Source organism: Silurus aristotelis (genome assembly GCF_946808225.1).
Source record: "Silurus aristotelis genome assembly, chromosome: 9".
Classification (NCBI taxonomy): domain Eukaryota; kingdom Metazoa; phylum Chordata; class Actinopteri; order Siluriformes; family Siluridae; genus Silurus; species Silurus aristotelis.
The window spans coordinates 16,690,540-16,711,078 of record NC_139582.1 but is presented as its reverse complement, the minus strand read 5'-3'; the positions used below and the strand labels follow the sequence as shown (position 1 = coordinate 16,711,078).

At 41.0% G+C, this 20,539-nt stretch overlaps 1 protein-coding gene across 6 annotated transcripts in view; it reads right to left on the bottom strand.

Annotated features, from left to right (window-relative positions):
• Positions 1 to 20,539, bottom strand: part of ston2 (stonin 2) — a 36,965-nt gene that overhangs the window by 4,496 nt on the left and 11,930 nt on the right. For 2 of the 6 annotated variants that reach the window (XM_083551038.1, XM_083551039.1), the window contains exons 4-5: positions 16,995 to 17,168; positions 6,577 to 8,445 (exon numbers count right to left, since the gene is read on the bottom strand). In XM_083551038.1, the coding sequence (XP_083407164.1) occupies positions 6,577 to 8,445; positions 16,995 to 17,168 (2,043 nt within the window). Of the gene's footprint in view, positions 1 to 5,804; positions 6,454 to 6,492; positions 8,446 to 9,801; positions 10,052 to 10,565; positions 10,759 to 16,143; positions 16,955 to 16,994; positions 17,169 to 20,539 lie in introns of those variants that run through there. The other 4 variants (XM_083551040.1, XM_083551041.1, XM_083551042.1 and 1 more) reach the window with 4 other exon arrangements.

Below are 20,539 nucleotides of genomic sequence, written 5' to 3'. Positions count from 1 at the left end.
TGACCAAAACTACAGTGGAACCCTGGTGTACGAGATTAATTCGTTCGAAAACTGCTCGTGTTCCCAAATGCTCATATTCGCATGTTAATTTTCCCAAAATAATTCATTCCCAATAATCCGTTCCCAGACCTCAGACGAGCGCTTATTATTTCAGCGATTAATATATGTTTGATGCCGAATTTATCACACAAATATACTTGTAACAAAAGTAATAAATTATAAACATAACATGCCAAATTGCAGACAAAGATCTCGTGTGCGTTCACCAGGTTCATGCTGTTCACCAATTTCTTTATTTATTTCTTTATTCTTTTTACAACCTTCTTTCCAGCACTATCACTATGCTTCTTGGGACCCATGGCGCTAAATTTATAGTTAAATAAAACAAAAACACTTTAAAAACATAAAATATATATATATTTTTTTTTAATATATTAATAATATTCTTAACCTTATTTTTATAATTTATAGTTAGACTTACTTTTAATATACTTTTATACTTTATTTTATTTTTATTATTTTTTTTTATAGTTTTTCTATTTTTTACATTTACATGTTGGACAATTGTAAAAAGCGCAGTTCGCTACAAGTCGTACTCTGTATCAATGTGTATGTGACATAATAAATAATAAAATAATTTGATTATAAAATCCGACTTTAATCACAAAGCACTTTTCCATGACCCTGTGTGTGCACTCTACACTTCTCTTATTCACTTAATCAGATCATTATTGAGCCGCTAAAGAGCTGAATCGTTTTTTTTTTTCCTTTAGTGTGGGACAAACTGAAAACTGTGCATGGTAGGGTTCCAGTGAGATGATGCCTGAGAAGCATAAACTGAGGTGGTGACTGAGAAGTAAAACAGGACTGTGAGTTCCAGGCCGCAGCATGGCGTTACAATACTGGGCCGACTTTCCAGGCACAAATTATGCACGGTCTAAACGGCATGCTCATCAGGGATTCTCTTTGTATTTACAGTCTGAAAAGTAAACGCAAGCTGTTCGGGAAAACAAGCATATGTCTACATCAAGACAACAATCTCAGTATAGTTATTATAGCATGATCGTGGATGGAACATGAACAGATCAAATAACAGGGGAAAAAAAAGAACACAGGAGTATTAAAGAAATGACAAATGAGACTGTCGCAGTGTGTGAAAACGCAAAGGGAGACGCAAAATGAAAAGAAAGGCTGTGGGTGTGTGTGAGACCTAATGAATAACGACAGCTGGGGCTTTGTCTAGCCAATCCGACACACACACACACACACACACACACACACACACACACACACACACACACACACACACACACACACACACACACACACACACACACACACACACACACACACACACACACACACACACACACACACACACACACACACACACCATGCCACTGATAGTTGTGATAAGAAGAGTGGATCATTCGACTGACGTGTATTTTTCAAAAATCTTTACTCAAGTCATTTCCTTCATCAGATCAGAACCACATTAACTTGCCAAACACCTCCAACATTATTCTTAGACATAATTTCGATCACATTCCAAATAATTGATTCACCCCTCGACTCTTTTCTGTACCGTTCATTCTTTTGTCATGTGACAGCCACACAGGCTCTATACAGGAAACAGAAATAATGAGGTCACTGTGCACTGATGTTACATTTCGGGTTTAATAATGCAACTAAAGATACCCCACAGAACCCTCATAACACTGCCCCCTACAGGCTTGTATGATAGACGCATCACTCTGGATCAGAGGCAAACCAGACCAGGTTTTAATGGTGTGTTGGCCAGTTCTTTACCCGATTTGAGTACTTTCAGCAGCATTCTGGTTGTTTTGACTCTGAATCAGAGTAGCATCTTTTCCATGACTAAAGGATTTGTGATTGTTAAGGAAATGAGAAGCTTCTCACTGCATCAGTTTGGGTTAACAGGTGAAACCTATTCATCAGTATTTATCCAATGGAGCTCTTACCTGTTTGTTTAGTTAAATCTAGGTGGTCAGTTGTTTTTGTCCAGGCACAGTGTATTTTAAGAAGACGTTGTGATGTTCGCGGTGTTGCGACAGTAGATTTTGCTTTTAAAAAAGGAGGACGGTGAATTTGATATAAATATTGTGTGTAAAGGAGACTGCAGGTAAAAGTCAATCTGGGCGATTTGTTGCGAGTTGATTCATTTATTTAATATAAAAACTTGCAAAATGTCACGTTCACACTTTTTGGAGGTTTTATTCTGATGACTTTATAAGTCGACAATTTATCAAAATTATTATTTTTTTTTAAGTTGCATTAATATTTCCAAAAATGTCTATTGATACAAAAATAATTGTCAGCTTCCATTTTAGAAATAATCTCAGGATTGTGCTAATTTGTCTTCAATGTTACTGACTTTCTCTGTAAAACCACAGAATTCATAATCCCACAAATAGACAACCGGAAATGGCATAATTTTTTAACAAAAAGTCAAAATTATTAAATTTTTCTTCTTCTTCTTCTTCTTCTTCTTCTTTCGGCTGCTCCCATTAGGGGTCGCCACAGCGGATCATCTGTCTCCATACCACCCTGTCCTCTATATCTGCCTCTTTTACACCAACTACCTGCATGTCTTCCCTCACCACATCCATAAACCTCCTCCTTGGCCTTCCTCTTTTCCTCCTACCAGGTGGCTCCATCCTCAGCATTCTTCTACCAATATAATTCATGTCCCTTCTCTGCACATGTCCAAACCATCTCAATCTCGCCTCCCTCACCTTGTCACCAAAACATCCTACATGCGCTGTCCCTCTAATAAACTCATTTCTAATCTTATCCATCCTCGTCTCTCCCAACGAAAACCTCAACATCTTCAGCTCTGCTACCTCCAGCTCCACCTCCTGTCTTTTACTCAATGCCACTGTCTCTAATCCATACAACATCGCAGGTCTCACCACAGACCTATAAACTTTCCCTTTCATTTTTGCAGATACTCTTCTATCACAAATCACTCCTGTCACTCTTCTCCACCCACTCCACCCTGCCTGCACTCTTTTCTTCACTTCTCTAACACACTCACCATTACTTTGCACTGTTGACCCCAGGTAACTGAATTCCTCCACCTTCTCCAGCTCTTCTCCCTGCAACCGCACAACTCCACTGCCCTCCCTCTCATTCACACACATGTATTCTGTCTTACTCCTACTGAGTTTCATTCCCCTTCTCTCCAGTGCATATCTCCACCTCTCCAGGCTCTTCTCAACCTGCTCCCTACTTTCACAACAAATCACAATATAATCCGCAAACATCATAGTCCAGGGAGACTCCTGTCTAACCTCGTCCGTCAACCTGTCCATCACCACTGCAAACAGGAAAGGGCTCAGGGCCGATCCTTGATGCATTCCAACCTTCACCCTGAACCAGTCTGTCGTTCCTACTGCACACTTCACTGCCGTCACACTGTCCTCATACATGTCCTGCACCACCCTCACATACTTCTCTGACACACCTGACTTCCTCATACAATACCACAACTTCTCTCTTGGCACCCTGTCGTACGCCTTCTCTAAATACACAAATACACAATGCAATTCCTTCTGTCCTTCTCTATACTTCTCCATCAACATTCTTAAAGCAAATAAGGCATCTGTGGTGCTCTTCCTCGGCATGAAACCATACTGTTGCTCAAAGATGGTCACCTCTTCTCTCAGCCTGGCTTCCACTACTCTTTCCCATAACTTCATGGTGTGACTGATCAACTTAATTCCCCTGTAGTTACTGCAAGACTGCACATCTCCTTTATGTTTAAAGATCGGTACCAGCACACTTCTTCTCCATTCCTCAGGCATCTTCTCACCTTCCAAAATCCTGTTAAACAATCTGGTCAAAAACTCCACTGCCATCTCTCCTAAACATCTCCACGCTTCTACCGGTATGTCATCTGGTCCAACCGACTTTCCACTCTTCATCCTCTTAATCGCTGCTCTCACTTCCTCCTTACTAATCCTATCCACTTCCTGCTTCACCAACTCCACATCATCCAACCTTCTCTCTCTCTGATTTTCCTCATTCATCAGCTGCTCAAAATACTCCCTCCACCCTCTCAACACACTCTCTTCACTAGTCAACACATTTCCCTCTCCATCCTTTACTGCTCTAACTTGCAGTACATCCTTCCCAGCTCGGTCCCTCTGCCTGGCCAATCGGTACAAATCCTTTTCTCCTTCCTTAGTGTCCAACCTCTTATACAGCTCCTCATATGCCTTTTCCTTGGCTTTCGCCACATCCCTCTTAACCTGCTGCCGCATCTTCTTGTACTCCTGCCTACTTTTCTCATCACTCTGTCTATCCCAGTTCTGTTTTGCCAACCTCTTTCTCCTTATGCTCTCCTGCAGTTCCTCATTCCACCACCATGTCTCCTTGTCTTGCTTTCTATTTCCAGATGTTACACCAAGTACTTTTCTAGCTGCTTTCCTCATCACTCCTGCAGTAGTTGCCCAATCATCCAACACCTCTTCAACACCACCGAGCCCCAGTCTGACCCCTTCCCTGAACCTCACACTACACTCTTCCTCCTTCAGTTTCCACCATCTAATTCTTCTTTCAGTCCTCATTCTCCTCCTCTTCTTCTTCGCCTCCAAAACCATCCTACAGACCACCATCTGATGCTGTCTAGCTAGCTACACTGTCCCCTGCCAACACCTTACAGTCTCCAATCTCCTTTAGGTTGCATCTCCTGCATAGCACATAGTCCACCTGTGTGCACCTTCCTCCACTCTTATACGTCACCCTATGATCCTCCTTCTTCTTAAAATAAGTGTTCACCACTGCCATTTTCATCCTTTTAGCAAAATCCACCACCATCTGCCCTTCCACATTCCTCTCCTTAAAACCATACCCACCCATCACCTCCTCATCACCTCTGTTCCCTTCACCTACATGCCCATTAAAGTCTGCCACAATTACCAATCGTTCTTTCCTAGGTACACCATCTACCACTTCATCTGATTCACTCCAGAATCTTTCCTTCTCCTCCATCTCACAGCCAACTTGTGGAGCATAGGCACTGATGACATTTATCATCATCCCTTCAACTTCCACCTTCACGATCATCACCCTATCAGAAACTCTCTTCACCACCACTACACTCTTACTGTACTCTTCCTTCAGAATCACCCCTACACCATTTCTCTTTCCATCCACACCATGATAAAACAGTTTAAATCCACCTCCAATGCTCCTGGCCTTACTCCCTTTCCACTTGGTCTCCTGAACACACAACAAATCCACATTTCTCCTCTTCATCATATCAGCTACCTTTCTTTCTTTACCCGTCATAGTACCAACATTGAAAGTACCAACCCGAACCTCCACTCTCCTACGCTGCTCCTTTCCCTGCCGTCTCTGTAGACGTCTTCCTCCTCTTCTTCTCCTCCTTCGGCCAACAGTAGCCCAATTTCCACCGGTACCCTGTCGGCTAACGATACCTGTGGCGGTCGTTGTTAAACCGGGCCTCGACCGATCTGGTATGAAATTCTCGTTTGTGATCCGCATATTTGATTTTCACATGTTTTACGCTGGATGCCCTTCCTAACGCAACCCTCCCCATTTACCCGGGCTTGGGACCGGCACTAAGAGTGCACTGGCTTGTGCATCCATAATGGCTGGGTTTTCAATTTTTATTCAATAAAATAAATTTTTATTCAATAAATTGTGAAATATCTTTAGAATTCTATATTATTGTATATAGCATGTTGAACTAATTAAATACAAACCATGGACAATGCATGGGTGCCATTTCTTTTGGGCACAATGTTTTTTGGGTTGGGGAGATTTTTGGGGGATTTGCGTGGAAAAAGAGAGGTGCAATATGGAAATTCTTCTAAATTCTTGATGGCAAATCACTTTAAATGACAGTTCTGCTCTCTGTTTTATGTGAGGACATAATGTTGAAACCGAGTTTAGAGATATTAAGAATTCTAACACTAGTAATTTATGGACGAGGGTATAAAAGTGAAAAAAGGCAGAAGAAAGCTTGTGAGAGAAATTAATGAGGCTATTAAAAAAATGGTTCCTCGAAAGTTCTTTGGACAAAAAAAAAAAAAATTATAAATAATAAAAAATGTCCTTAGCAGTTTAAACTGGTACTATTAACTTCAGAGAGGGAAAAAATGGAAAGGACAGAAACGTACCAATGAATTTTTCACTAAAAGTACAATGGACTTAAATAATGTCAAAACCCCTTGACCACAGAAGCCTTGTAGAAGTGTTGCAGATAGCAGTCAGATCATTTTTAGCTATAATCTAGACTGAATCAAGAATGACAGAAGTTTTATCTAGAGGATTTACCTTACAGTGGGTTCCATAAACCTATTCAGAAAGCTAGCTGTCTAATCAGGTCCTGATTGGAATGATACAAATGGCATTTTCTTCTAAGAGTAGACATAACAGATCTCAAAGATTTCTAAATACAGCCTCTACAAGTCCTCAAGAATTCTTTGGAAGGCAAAACACCTTTAAATGGGTTCCACTTCAAATCATTCACAATCTATTGTGGTTATGTAGAAGTGTAAAAGGCAGTGGTGGACGAAATCTTACCTGAGTTTTTGTCTGGCAGTCGTCCGATTCTCCACACCACAGCTCTGAATGCTTGTTCGTACTTGGCAGTGCCCAGAGTAATCCGCATAGCTGGTTCTGACCCTGAAGTGCTGGTGGAACCAAAACTAGCTCCTTTATTAAAGCATGCCTTTAAGGACTTTTCCCCTGTCACACTCTCCCTGCGGAGGTTCTTTGCCCATATATCAGGAATGGGGTAACGAACAGCCACGTTTTCACATGGAATTAACATTAAAGGGTCTCTATTGGATGAAAAGCCTGTCGACATAACAAGCCAGGACTGTAGCTCCACCTCCGCACCCCGAACGCTGACCACTGTTTTCAAGGTAAACGGCAGAGTCTTCTCTGCGTACGCTGTCTGGAAACGCAGAAGCTCAAATCTTCGTCCGGATGGGGGCTCAAAGGAGATGGTCCTGGATTCCGTAAACTCGGATTCGTCTGCGCATTCGTGCAGTCGGCAATCGCGCAGACGGATCCAGCACGTGGTAGTGTTGGGGATGATGTCATGCCGGGAAACCACCTCTTTCCCTTTCACCTGGAGATCGTTGAGGCCTAACTGGCAACGGGGTGAGCCTGTTAAAAAGGCGAGCACGGAAACTCGCGTCTTTACCAGCTGCTGTAAAATACGGTTGTCTCCTTTAGACAGAACCCCGTAAAAGCTATCGACAACTTCAACCTGAATCTCCTCTTCGGCGTAAGGCACAGGTGAGGTGATGGCGTCCGCATCGGCCGACATCACCGCCAGTTTTTCCTGCAAAGCATACCTGAAGCTTAGAAAATCCTGGTAGTCCGTTGTCCCCAGCTTTACCACTTGCTCCTTCACAGAGATGTGAACCACACAGACTTTTGGCTGGATCTTTCGCTTCTCCTTGTATACCACCTGGTCCAAGATGAGAGTATGGACACGGCTGCTGTCTTCATAGTGCTGCATTTTGTGTTCGGAGATCTCAAGTTGTGTGTTAAGCTGGAACTCCTTAAAGTGTTTTTCCAGGCCTTTCTCGTAGTATAACCTCAGCTTACCAGCATCGCTAAGTTTAACAAAGATTGGCCCCCAGTGTCGAGAGGACATGATGTTCTTCTTCTCTGGGATGCGCAGGAGCATTGGCCAACCATCTCGAGGAGCCATGTGAGCAGGCTCGTATGGAATCCTCTTGTCGTCCCCTGCACTCTCAGATTCATCTGGTACAGAAGGTTCCTGGTCAGAATTAGAGTTTTGCATGTTTTTGTACTGATCTAGGTCATCTTGAAGGATACCTGAGGAATAAGTTCTAGTCTCACTCTCATTATCTAAACTCCTTGAGGTGGAAAAGAAAAGGAAGGAGTCTTTTTGGGTGGCAATATGAGGCGCAGGGGAATTGAACAAGGACACCGGCGGAGTCTCCTGGGTTTCATGGCTGTTAGATGACGTCTTATTAAAATAGGCACTGAAAGGGTTAATAGGAGAGGGTGGGATGTTTGAAAAATCCTCATGCAGAAATGGATTCTTCTTGGTGTAAGGTGTGCTGCTGTTTAACAGTGGGCTCTCAAAGTCAAACACAGAATCCGTTCCATCTGGGGTTAAATCCAGAATGTGTCTGTTTGTACTCTGGTTTTGGATGGAGGACACAATTAAGTTGCTGTTGGTGTCCTGTAAACGAAAACTGTTCGAGTGGCCAATCTCAATGTTGGATGTTTTGGAGGCATGTTGGTAGTCTTGCTCCTCCACACCATCATCATCATCATCATCAAACGTGACCCAGCTGGCAAAGCGGCTGGAGCTGCTATTAGATTGGCCATTTGTATGTGCGATGTTAGACGTCCAGTTAAGTGTATCCATGTTTATTCTCTCATCCTCGAGGCAGACAGAAGAATCTGCAAAGCAAAAATATTTTTATTTATTTCACTTAAGACCTTTCTATAACGTGATGGAGATGATTACAATTTTATCCTCTTTTATACCAGAGTCAGTATTATTATTCTGACTGTGCTGCTAATTCATGCTCTGCCTTATAAACTGTAGCCATAGCAAAATACAGTTCCAGCCCCATCCAGAGTAATACATATATTTTACATAACTGTTATATATCATATATTTAACATTTAACTTATATGGTAAATATGGTGCTTATCAAAAAATATGTAAAATAAAAAACCAGCAGAAGGTGCTACAGCTTATTTACAAATATGCAATACAAAAACATGTAATTTACACAACCAGACACAAAACCACACCCACACAATAAATGTAAACTTATCGCACTCCAGACATGATGTAATGCGGGCCAAATTCTACATATATTATATATATACTAGAGGTCAACCGATGGATTTTACTGAAAAATATTCAAATAGATACTAAATTAAAAAAAGAGTACTATATTAGGAAAAGCAGGAAAGAGTACTATATTAGATTTACGATATTTTAGACTTACAATGGTGTCGTCATAACGTATCTCCATCGTAAGTAGAGGACTACCTGTATTTATCTTTGTGCAGTTCGACGTGGTGTCAGTGATTTGCCTCTTGAGGCCGCTCTCATAATGACTGCAGACCAAAAGCCGGAAAAAAATCGGTAAAACCGACTAGTAGTTATATGTGAAACTAGTTGTTTCTCAACACCTCTGCAAAGATTCAATTTGTAGATGAATCAAGCTCCTCCTATCAGAGCTCAGAATCTTCAACTACTCAATATCACCTCTAGTTTTATATAGAAATAAACTAACAAAAATGTATATTTAGTTTTGCTGCTAACATCAATGCCTGTTTTAACTATCTTTCTATATGATTAGCCCTGGATTATTCCTTTCCAACAATATGCTCATTTGTTTCCCTCTGCCTCTTTTAATGTACCTTGCTATCTAACACTTTTTAGCTGTCAGTTTCCAAGCAACCAGAACATTCAGGCCAGTACACTAGAGCTTTTACCAGCTAATCAATGTCATTTGTTTGCCCTGTAAATAAACAGGTTGTGATTGAGATCGCTTACAGTTGACCTGCTGTTGTACAATGTTAAGCTTTCAGTCATCTCTTCTCACAGTTCAGTTTCAACAAATCTGCTGACTCAAATATATCACTACACATGACTTCACAGACAAAATTTTCACTAAGTCAGATCCTCGTTTTTGTTCCGTTTAAAAGAAACTCATACCTCAGGCCTCACTGTCTGATACTGAGCTGAATTTCTTAGCAGTTTGAGAAGAAAAAAAAAAAAAAAAAAAAAGACTTCACCTGTTGCTAGGCACCAGCTTTCTGCATTTCAGACCCATTTCTCCTGCCAGTGCAGCAAAGGAGAATGAACTTGCACACTTCAACACACACAAAACAAACTACGGCCTTCACATGCCTCATACAAATTGTCTGGAACAGAAATGAACAAACATAACAGGCTCTTGATATTTTATCGTTCTCTAAAGTTTTGATTCTTATCAGCGAGAAGTAAACCGTTGAGATTCAGTAGCTCAGGCTCTATACAAAACAACTAAGCAAGTCTTTTCATGCTCCAACAAAATCTAAAGTTAGTGTGCCTCAGGCTCAGATCTGAAAGCTTGAATAGCAGAAGAAGTTTTTTCTATTTTCTGGGGAGTGCAGTCTTAAACAACTTTTTTTTCTTTCTTTCTTTTTCCTTGGACATAACAGGACACATGGACTGCTGGTAAAACGGCTTTAGTACTCAGCTAATCTATCTACACTGAGGCAACCAGCTGTTAGTTCTCCTGCTATGTATCATCACGAAGCCAATAAAGCACAATGTGTAAGTAGAAGCTAAATCTGATATTACTTGAAGCAAACTTGGTCCGCATGATTGTTAAAGAAGTTTTAAATGAGCACTTATTACTCAATAAAACAACAGAAAGAGGAATAAAGCACAAAAGAAGGAAGCAAAATTCTTAACAACTTCCTTCATCAAAGTATGAAACAAAAAACTGAGAAAATCTTAAGAATGAGCACAAGCATTTTCTGGTTTATAAATGTAAAAAAAATTAATCTCTGACCCGCAGTTTGAGATGAAGATGATGATAATGATGGAGAGATTCACCAGAGAGCAGAAGAGCAGATGGGACGGTTTCTCTGAGAGCACAATCCTGCAACACCGGATTTAAGAGGAGGTCACGTGAGACTTTGGACATGAAGTTGGCCGCATAGCTGAGCACAGGCATGTAGCTGCCTGCCTGCCTGCCTGCCTGTCTGTCCACCCCCTTTTCACCCGCCCACTCTGTCTCTGACAGCCTGCTCTCCAAAAGGTATCCATACAATCAATAGCTTAACACCACCTTGTTAAGATTATACTAAGATAATGGTTATTTTTATCTTCTGTAAAATGGCACACAAGCTATACAGCAGATATACAGCTGAGTTAAAATAGCATTAAAATAGCAGTAGATAGAAGTCAATTATCAGTAACCTGATTAAGCAGTTTTTAGCAGCAGTGATGCAACTTCATAGTGAATAATTGTGCTTGTACATGTAGTAGTGTATTAGAAAACTAACTGATCCAACTGTCACAGTGTTTGTTCTGAGTTACTCATTCATTGAAAGGGGACTGTTCAAAGTATTAGCCGTGTGAAGTCCAATTAGAAAACTCCTTCATTCTGTGAAAAACCAGCTGTCCATAATTATCCTTTTTTTTTAAGTAAAATCGGCCGTTCCAAAACGTTGTTTCATAGAAACAACAAACAGCAAAGTCGATTGGTGCGTGGAAGACGTATGAAGTAGCAGAGAATTCCTGGATGCTCCGCTAAAATGATCTGAAATGCTTTAAAATGGCAACCCGAAACACGATTAAGAAAACCAACAACTATTGTTAAAACATATTGAATAATCTTCAAAATGGTAGTCATCACCTCCGGGAAGATCAATGATGATCTAATATGACCTGTGATTACAGTTACCCTAAGAAGGCATTTGACTGAAGCTAAACTATCAGCAAGAAGCACCTGTGAAGCATCGTGGAGGAAAAAATGGCACGTGCAGAATCGGTTAAAATTGTTTAAGGAAGACATCAATTGGCCCAAAGAGAAATGGTGTATCTTTTCAGGTCCAGTGGTCCAGCGGACTGTACGTCAGGTGACCTTAAGGTACTGAATTCAAACCACAAAACACCATGAAGACATTAAAGTACAAAAATCATGGTAAGTTTTTCATACCACGGCATTGGGGCATTTTATCGTATACCAGGGATCATGGATCAGTTTTAATGCATCAACATACTTTAAGAGCATGCAGAATGTTGCCCTATGACAGAGAGAAAATGCTGAAAAGACAATGACCCCAAACACACAAGTACGCAAGCAACATCTTGGTTCCAGACTAAAAAAATTGAGGTTCAAGGACCCCATTAAAAAATATTTGGGGAGACACTGAAAATGCAGTTTCTGAAGCAAAACCCAAATATTTACAGGAACTATGGAGTGTAGTTCATTCATCCTGGACAGAAATCCCTGTTTCTAGGTGCCAGAAGTCGTTTGACTCGACGCGACGCTGATGCGCAGCAATGATTATGCAACTAAATGTTAGTTTAGTCATTTAAAGAAGTTCAATCTTAAAAAAAAAAGTGTAAACGCTGCCAATTTTTAAACACAATAATATTTATTTTTTTGCTGCCTTTAAAAGAATAATGTAGACTTGATCAAATTTGTTAATGCTTTGTTTTAAAATTTAATGTTATATTTTCACTGCATTTGAAAAAAAAAATATTCACACTTTTATTGACATACTGCTGTTTATTCGAACTCAACTGTACACGATCACGTGTCTTACTTAGGGATGGGTTCATTTACATTTTAACGATAGTGATGCTGCTTACCGATACCATTATTTATCCACACTGTTATCAATACTACTCTAAAAAAATTTGGTGCAAAAAAGACATGAAAATATGTTGAAAATTTTTCAATTATTTTAATATTAACTTCAAAACTGCAGTTGACAAATCTCTAATCTCTTAGCAAACGAAAAGGGCACATAATAAAGCACATTTCTTTTAAATGAACAAGACCCGTGGAAAAAAAAAAGAGAAAAGAGAAAAACTTATTTAAACATCATGTGCATCAGAGCACAACAGAATGTAATAACAGAATGAAATAAAAGTCTTTAGCAAACTTATATATTGCCTACCTGATCCAGCTCGACTCCACCGTAGTGAAGAACAATAAATCTTTCACTATAAATTTAATTAAAGCCCTATGACACGCTGGCGTTTTTTCCAGGCGTCATCTTCCCACGCATCACTATGGTGAATGGGCTGCTCCTGGGTGACTGATGGGGTTATTCGTATTTGGATTTACATTTTAAAACTGATTTAGTGTCCCCAAGACTACTAGTCCTAAATAAAGACTTATTTTATAACGACTTTTACCTTTGCTCGAAACTGAGGCGGGAGAGTTGCAGTTGGAGATGACGGAGACATAGTAAATACAGCGCATTGCTTGAGATAGATGTTTTTGTTTGAGATAGGTGTGTTTTGTTTGTAAAGGTTTCGTCATTGTTCTAGTGCTGCCTCCATTGTTCACTATCGCACTACTGCATTTATCGATTGTGACACTGGTGTCGCTTAGTTTTGTAACGTGAGCCCACACTATGACCGATTGCCTGCGCACAAACACACACCGCACATGCGCATGGATATCCCACGTACATCGAGCAAACTTCGGCCACGTGATGACATCATTCGAAGATGGAAAATGCAGCTTCTAAATCGCCATTAACACTAATGTATGCACAGATAAAACAAAGCAAGTCTCGAAAAAACCTTATCATTTGTCCTGAAGCTTATCGGTAGTCCGGTATTCACCCAATTACATACCGCTTCTCGGTACCCATCCCTAGTCTTACTGGTTTTAAAACATTATTTTGTGAAGTTCTGATGAATAGGTCTGCAAAGTTTGTCCGAAAATATATTGGGTAGGTGGAAACTAATGTGGGAGGAGACATTTCAAACTGCAGGATTAGGTGGAACTAATCAAAATCTCTCCAGATGCAGATGGGTATGGTCAAGGTTCTGCGCAGTAGCAGGGATTGGGATTGAAAAGACCACCATGCAAACTAAATGTCTGTGAGGGCAGACGGGCGTGTTTGATGAAATGGACGGCAGGATTTATCAAACGTTCTGCAGGTTTGAACTGGTTGGACTTTTTAAAGGAGTGGGCAGGACTGATGAAACTGCTGAAATTGGAATCGCGACAGGGACCGGAATAGTTTTTTCTTTAAAAACACTTCACTGGTGAATTTACTAGTTTCCTGGTCCACTGGTGTCCACTTGTTCATGCTATGTAAGCACCTACACGCCTAAACTCCAGTTTACCTGCTCAGAGTTAATAACAGACAGACGGCTTGTGTCTCCTGGTCTTTATACTCTAATCTGCCCACAGCGCTCTCTCAGCTCACTCTCCTCTTTTTCTATTTATCAGTCTTTAATCCTATACAACCTGCCTCCACATGCACCTTGCCACACACACACACACACACACACACACACACACACACACACACACACACACACACACACACACACACACACACATACTCAGCAGTGCTTAGGGATTAAGGCTAGCTTCTACTGCATTCAAAAGAAACTTCTGAAGAGCTTGAGGGTTTCAGACTCTGCTCTGTGTAATGAAGCTGCTTTGACCACAGTATTGTGAAGCAAATTATTATTTTATTACTCAACCAATCAGGTTGCAAGTTGTATGGAAACAAAACAACATGAGAATTATATATAATATGAGACAGTAACCTGGCTTCATATACACAGCAATGATGATGAAGAGTATCACCAGTCTCATATACCATCTTTAGTTCATAAAGTTCTGCACAAAACTAGATAAACCTAATGAGGGCAGTGAGGACTGATTTCTTTAGACAGGAAAGGTTGAGTAATGCATGCAGGTGTTTCCAGGGGTCAGAGGTCACAGAGAGAAGAAAAGGAAATGTCACAGATGCAGCAGGACAAACTACCACTGATACATCAAAGCTACCTGCTAATGATTAAATATAGAGAAATGCTACAAAACTTTATGCACATTGTTAAAAATTCAGTCACGCTTACCGTCCTCACCATGCTCCAGTTATTGTGTGTGTGTGTGTGTGTGTGTGTGTGTGTGTGTGTGTGTGTGTGTGTGTGTGTGTGTGTGTGTGTGTGTGTGTGTGTGTGAGAGGGAGAGACCGTGTAAAAGTGTGTGAGAGGAAACAGCTGGACGTCTACACGCCTTTATGTGTCCCATGAGTCCTCTCAGCACAGAGCTGTCATGAAGACGTAATGCTCTCCAATACACAACTGCACAGCTGCATCAATAGTGTGTACACACACACACACACACACACACACACACACACACACACACACACACACACACACACACACACACACTCACACACCACGACTTGCACTTTCACACACAAATCCACACCTTCATTCACAAAACACACACCACCATGGTCGTATGTAGGGGCAGTGAAAAGAAACAGAATTAAAAGGAAGACGCTCAGGACCTGCATGATATTGTCTACATGTGAACGTTGACACCTGGACAAAAGACCTGAGTTCAAAACATCTAACTCGTATACAGTTCATCATATTCATCTAATTGATGAGCGTTCACTGTAAAAGCCTTTATAAGAATGGTGATTATCAGCTATGTTTGTGGATTGTGGTGTTGAACAGCCCACGCACCAGAGACTATCGAGGCTGTTCGGGCTGCCATCTTGATCATGCTGTGTCTTTAAAAGAACCCATGTTATATAATTGCATGCAATATATAACTGCATGAACAGATGCGACACGATTATGTTGACAAGTTAGGAATCGAACGCTCGTTTTGTGCACCACTCCACTGCTCCACTATAACCAACGGGGTTCGAAACGAGGTCGCTGTCGCTTCCCTGCGCCACCCTGCATTTATCATATAGATATAAGATTTCACTAAATTTGCAATTTTGTTTCAATTTTAATACGGTAAATGTCGTCTTATCACAGTACAATTTAAAAGATTTAAACCAGCTAATAAACAGGATCTGATGCAAATCATAATCAAACTCATTCAAGCTCAGACTCGTTTACACCCGAGCTCCAAGCGACGCTCGAACAAGCCGAGTCAAACCAAATCAAAAATGTAATACATGGCAACATTTTATTTATCTTAAAAATTGTATGGTTTCACAAAATACAAGGATCTAGGCAGGATCTAGACAAATGTATATTAAAAGGATTACTCGGCTCATAGTCAAGTGTCAACAGTAACTATCACAATTAATGCCTTAAATGCAATATATTCCATTTTCTCAAGGTCACATTCCTTCCAGCAGTGATGTCTCAGTGTTCCAGGAGGAGGAACGACTCCGGCTGCGTTTTCATAAATAAAACTTGTCAAAGTGCCTCGCCCGTCTCCCGTCTCCATAGAAACCCTGTTCTGAGCGTGCGCATGCCGGGCGGCTGAGGTTGAGCGCAGATGGATCGGTCGTCTGTACTAACGGCTCTGCAGTGAATTACCTCAGCGTACGCACGAAAGAGAGATTTCTGACTGCAATCAGGTCGGCGCTGCTGCACGGCGCTGCTGCACGGCGCTCATTACTCACCCGAGGGGAGCGTCAGAGGAACACCTGTCAGGGGGCCAGCAGAATTTGCGCTTCCCAGATCATCCATCATTTTTACATCAAGCTGACAGCTTTTTCCCCAGGACTGCCTGGCAGTTTCACTCACACTTTTGCTTCACCTCGGTCCCTGCGCTTCACTCCAGCCTCGAGGGCTTTAGAAGCATGAATCATGAAATCGGTGTTGGCAAACACTCGACTCACACGCCCTGGGAGTGGCTCAGAGCCACCGAGAGGTCACAGAAATCCTGATAAGAAAACTCAGCTCGGAGCTGATGCTGCTGAAACCATGAAAATATTTTTATTTTACAACAACAAGCAACTCTTCTGGAGAGTGGACACTAGAGACTCGTCCATAAATGTTAAATAAATATCTCATCATGCTTGTCCATTGTTCAAAGTCCCTGTGCATGAGTTATTACTGTGCAAACAATAACCTAATGGAGTGAGCATGTTATTAGAAACATGTTATTTAGAGTTGCAATTGTGTCAGACGTTTATTAAACTAAACACACACCTTCTGACAAGTGAGAACTCAACAGCTCTGTAGATCCAAGGAACCCACAGTGACTTTTTTTTCTTTAGGGGTCCAAGCATAATGTTTTGAGAAAACTAAGAATATAATCAAAACGTTTAAATATTGTTCATGAAATTATATTAAATAGGAATTTATTTTACAGTTAATTGGGTCCATGACTAGAAATAAAAATTACCACTTTGTTGATTCAAGAAAGAGCATGTGCATGTGTTCATTTTTTCCCCACTTGGACTTTATTTACAACAAGATTCTCGGTTCTTTAACCTGAAATGCATTGTTGTGTTCTGGTTGTACTCACGGGGTGAGTGTAGCGGGGAGGTACTGTGACTCAGAGGTTCCTCTGTGCTGGGAGACGGCAGGTCGTAGGACGAGGCGTCCATGCTTGCTGAGCTCAGCTCCTCAGATGGAGCGTCTTCGGAGGGGGGAGCCGAGCTCCAGAAACTGGCTGTGGAACACACACTGTGTCTGAGACCTGAAACACAACATGTCAAGACAAATCATACCTTCAGATGTGGAAACGCTTTAGGAGGTAGATATAAAAAATAGAGGTCAAACGATTCATCAGCACCGATGGTTGATTACTGGAACTATCAGCAAAAATATATGTGATGGTTTTTCCGGGTTGCTGGAGTGGCTGAGAAGCTCCGCTGTCATTCCTAGAGCAGCCTCTAGAGGCAAATAACTGATGCCACATGTTTTGTCGTTTTGTTTTTAAACATGAAACACGTCGGTAAAATCCACTATCAGACGACCTTTATTAAATAAATTAATAATTAATAATAATACATTGTTGGGTTTCTCATTACAGATCCTGAACCTGGTGTTATTTTGCATCACGTTCAATTACTGATTCTGAAATTACTGTTACCACCCAGATGTTGGTTATTTCCAGGTCTTGAGGCGATTGTATTCCTTTTACACCACACAATTTTCAACAGTTACGACTCACCGGACTTCTTATGGCATAGGATTTCAGCTATAAACATTCGTTTTCTCACCTCCCTCTCTCTGTTTCTCTCTTCCTCAAAAAAAAAGAAGGCTTACCATGTTCCTGAGAAACTGCAAGTCAGGAAAACCACTAAAACCCAAAGATTTTACTTTCATTTCTTATTTTAAAGAATGAGCTGTTACTATAGAAGTAATAACTTATTATAACAAAAACAATAACTAGAAAATTAATCAACACCTGCTGAACATGCAAGAGTCCATTACCCATAATTATATAATGCCTCCTATACACGAGCAGTACACGGGACCAGGATCATGCATGTTAAAGCCTTAGAGACCTTGCAACAGTGTGTGTGTGTGTGTGTGTGTGTGTGTGTGTGTGTGTGTGTGTGTGTGTGTGTGTGTGTGTGTGTGTGTGTGCGTGTGCGTTTCCATACCAAACAGGTGTGATCATTGAATTACAAACAGAGACGATTAAATATTCACAGTGGGAGAGAGAGACGAGTGTTTCAACAAATGGATTACGCATCCCGGGTGAGAGAGTGAAGCGTGTGCTGATGGGTATCGAGCCGATTAAACGCCGCTGCAATCAATCAGCTCTGCGTTCTTAATTAGCACCGCTGTAAATGCCATCGCACGAGAGGACTTTTGTTCTGAATTACTGTGTAATAGAGCCTGATCTCTCAGCCTGGCTTTATTAACCGAGACAAATATTGCGCAGAAGCGTCAACAAACCCACAGGCTCCATTTGCATTGAAACAGTAAATAACGCTGTTGCACAGGGCCTAGTCGAAAACCCGGTGCGCTTTTTATCTTGTGCAGTTCTTTGGACTCAGTGCTCGAATTGAGGAGGGGGGGACTGAAGGGATCCTGGGACCCCCCATAAGGCATTAGGGACCCCCCATGACAAGTAAAAAATAGACTTAGGGGGGTCCCCAAGATTATTTTAGGAAAAAAATATATGAATTACACAACAACTGGGAACCCCCCATAAGACTGAACTCAATTCACACACTGCTTAGAAGAAATCACACTTGGATTCTATAGAAAATGTGCAAGAAAGTGCAACAATTCAAGTCAGTGTAATTCATACTTGGGTGATTCATTCATTCATTCATTTTCTCCCGCTTATCCGTAATTCGGGTCGCGGGGGCAGCAGTCTAAGCAGGCTTCGACTGCTGCCCAATCCTCACAGCACCGTCCCTTACGGTCCCTCCTGCAGGTGGTGAGCCCACGGGAAGTACTTGGGTGATTTCTTTCTTTATTTATTTTTTTGATGCTGTACCAATTGTACACAATCTAAACCCAAACGAACCCAAATGAATTTAAAGCCATCATCTCATTGTGGGCTGTACATATATTTTTAATCCTGATATGAAAATTCTGATTTATGTCAGTCAGCTTTTGTAATTATAGGGTCGTATCAAGATTGTACTTATAGATGTATTTCCTCATGAGAACAGCCTCTTACGCTTACTCTAAATCTCAGACGCCATTAATCTCGTCAGCGTTCTCTTGGAAAGGTCATTTTTCCTCCGTAATCCACGCTAATGAAATAAGCGCACGACTCCTATTGTTGCATTTCCTCTTACAATGCTTTAGCAGATGGAGTGATTTATGGAGGTCGCCATGGCAACGTGGCGTCTCCGGCATCCCACACTCGGGTAATTTGTGAGCGCTGTGGACGGCGTGAGTGCTGTGAGCGAGATCACGCGATCGATACACCATGCTCTGCGCTCTACAGGAAGAGACACGAGACGCAGTCAAACAGCTATAAAAACATAACTCTCGGTAATAAAGCGCTCTGTATCACGTTGGACTGGACAGTGATTTGTCCAAAGGGTTTTATTGCTCTTACTATATGACAGTGACTTGTCAATGATTTACTGCATTCTTTCATTTAAAATTACAATTCAACATCCATACTTGTTTTTCTATTACTGTATAAGCTCAATACATAATGGCCTCATTTCCTGCAGGAGGGATGCGAAGCTCCATAACTGAGGCCGATGTGATTCGTATCAATGATACGATACATTAAAGATACATTTGAAGCAGCTACCGATGGCGTGCGATACGATCCCCCATATTACGATGCAGTGTGATCTATTTTGATAATAGATTCAACACAACATGAATAGTGCTTCAGCTATCGATAATTTTAGTAATCAAGCATTCCACCAATTACTTCTTTGACTAATCGAGTAATCGGATAAGAAGTATTTTTCTTTATTTTAGAGCAATGACGGGTCTCTGAAAATAAACAAGTAATTTGTTTTCCTTCGTTTGTATTAGATTTTTATTGCTGAAACTGCACACAAGTATATCAGTGAAAACTAAACCATTTAGTGCATTTATTTGCCATATTACATCATTTCTATGTTTTAGTTTAAAATTATTCCAAACTTAGGAAACAAAGTCGTTTTCTTTGGCCTGAATCTTCTCCATTATTCATTCTGTGTTTATCCTGTCCAGAGCGCTAAAGAGTTAAGTGGGTGGTGCGTCAAAAATAATGGTCCGTGGGGAAACAAAATTTTCCATGTGTTATTTGGTGGTGTCTTTTCCTGTTGTGTCTGCAGGAAGATGCAGCTCTACCTCTGCCATGTTAATCTGTATTCTCACTGAAAATCCAGTGCCAGTAAATGCTGTTATTTTTTTAGAAAATATATCTTTTTTTTTTTCGGGTAAAAACTGAAAGAAAGCATGTGCAATTACACAATACTTTGTACTGTAAAAACAAAGTAATACAAACAATGTAGAAGTGTTTTTTCCCCCCCTTCAAATAGATAAATGATCACGATGTGAAGCAAGCGAGGCCGTTGTGGTGTGTCAGACGAAGCCATGGTGTCTGCCAGGCTGCCGAGTGGCTCCGAGAGCACGGGGAAACAGCAGCGC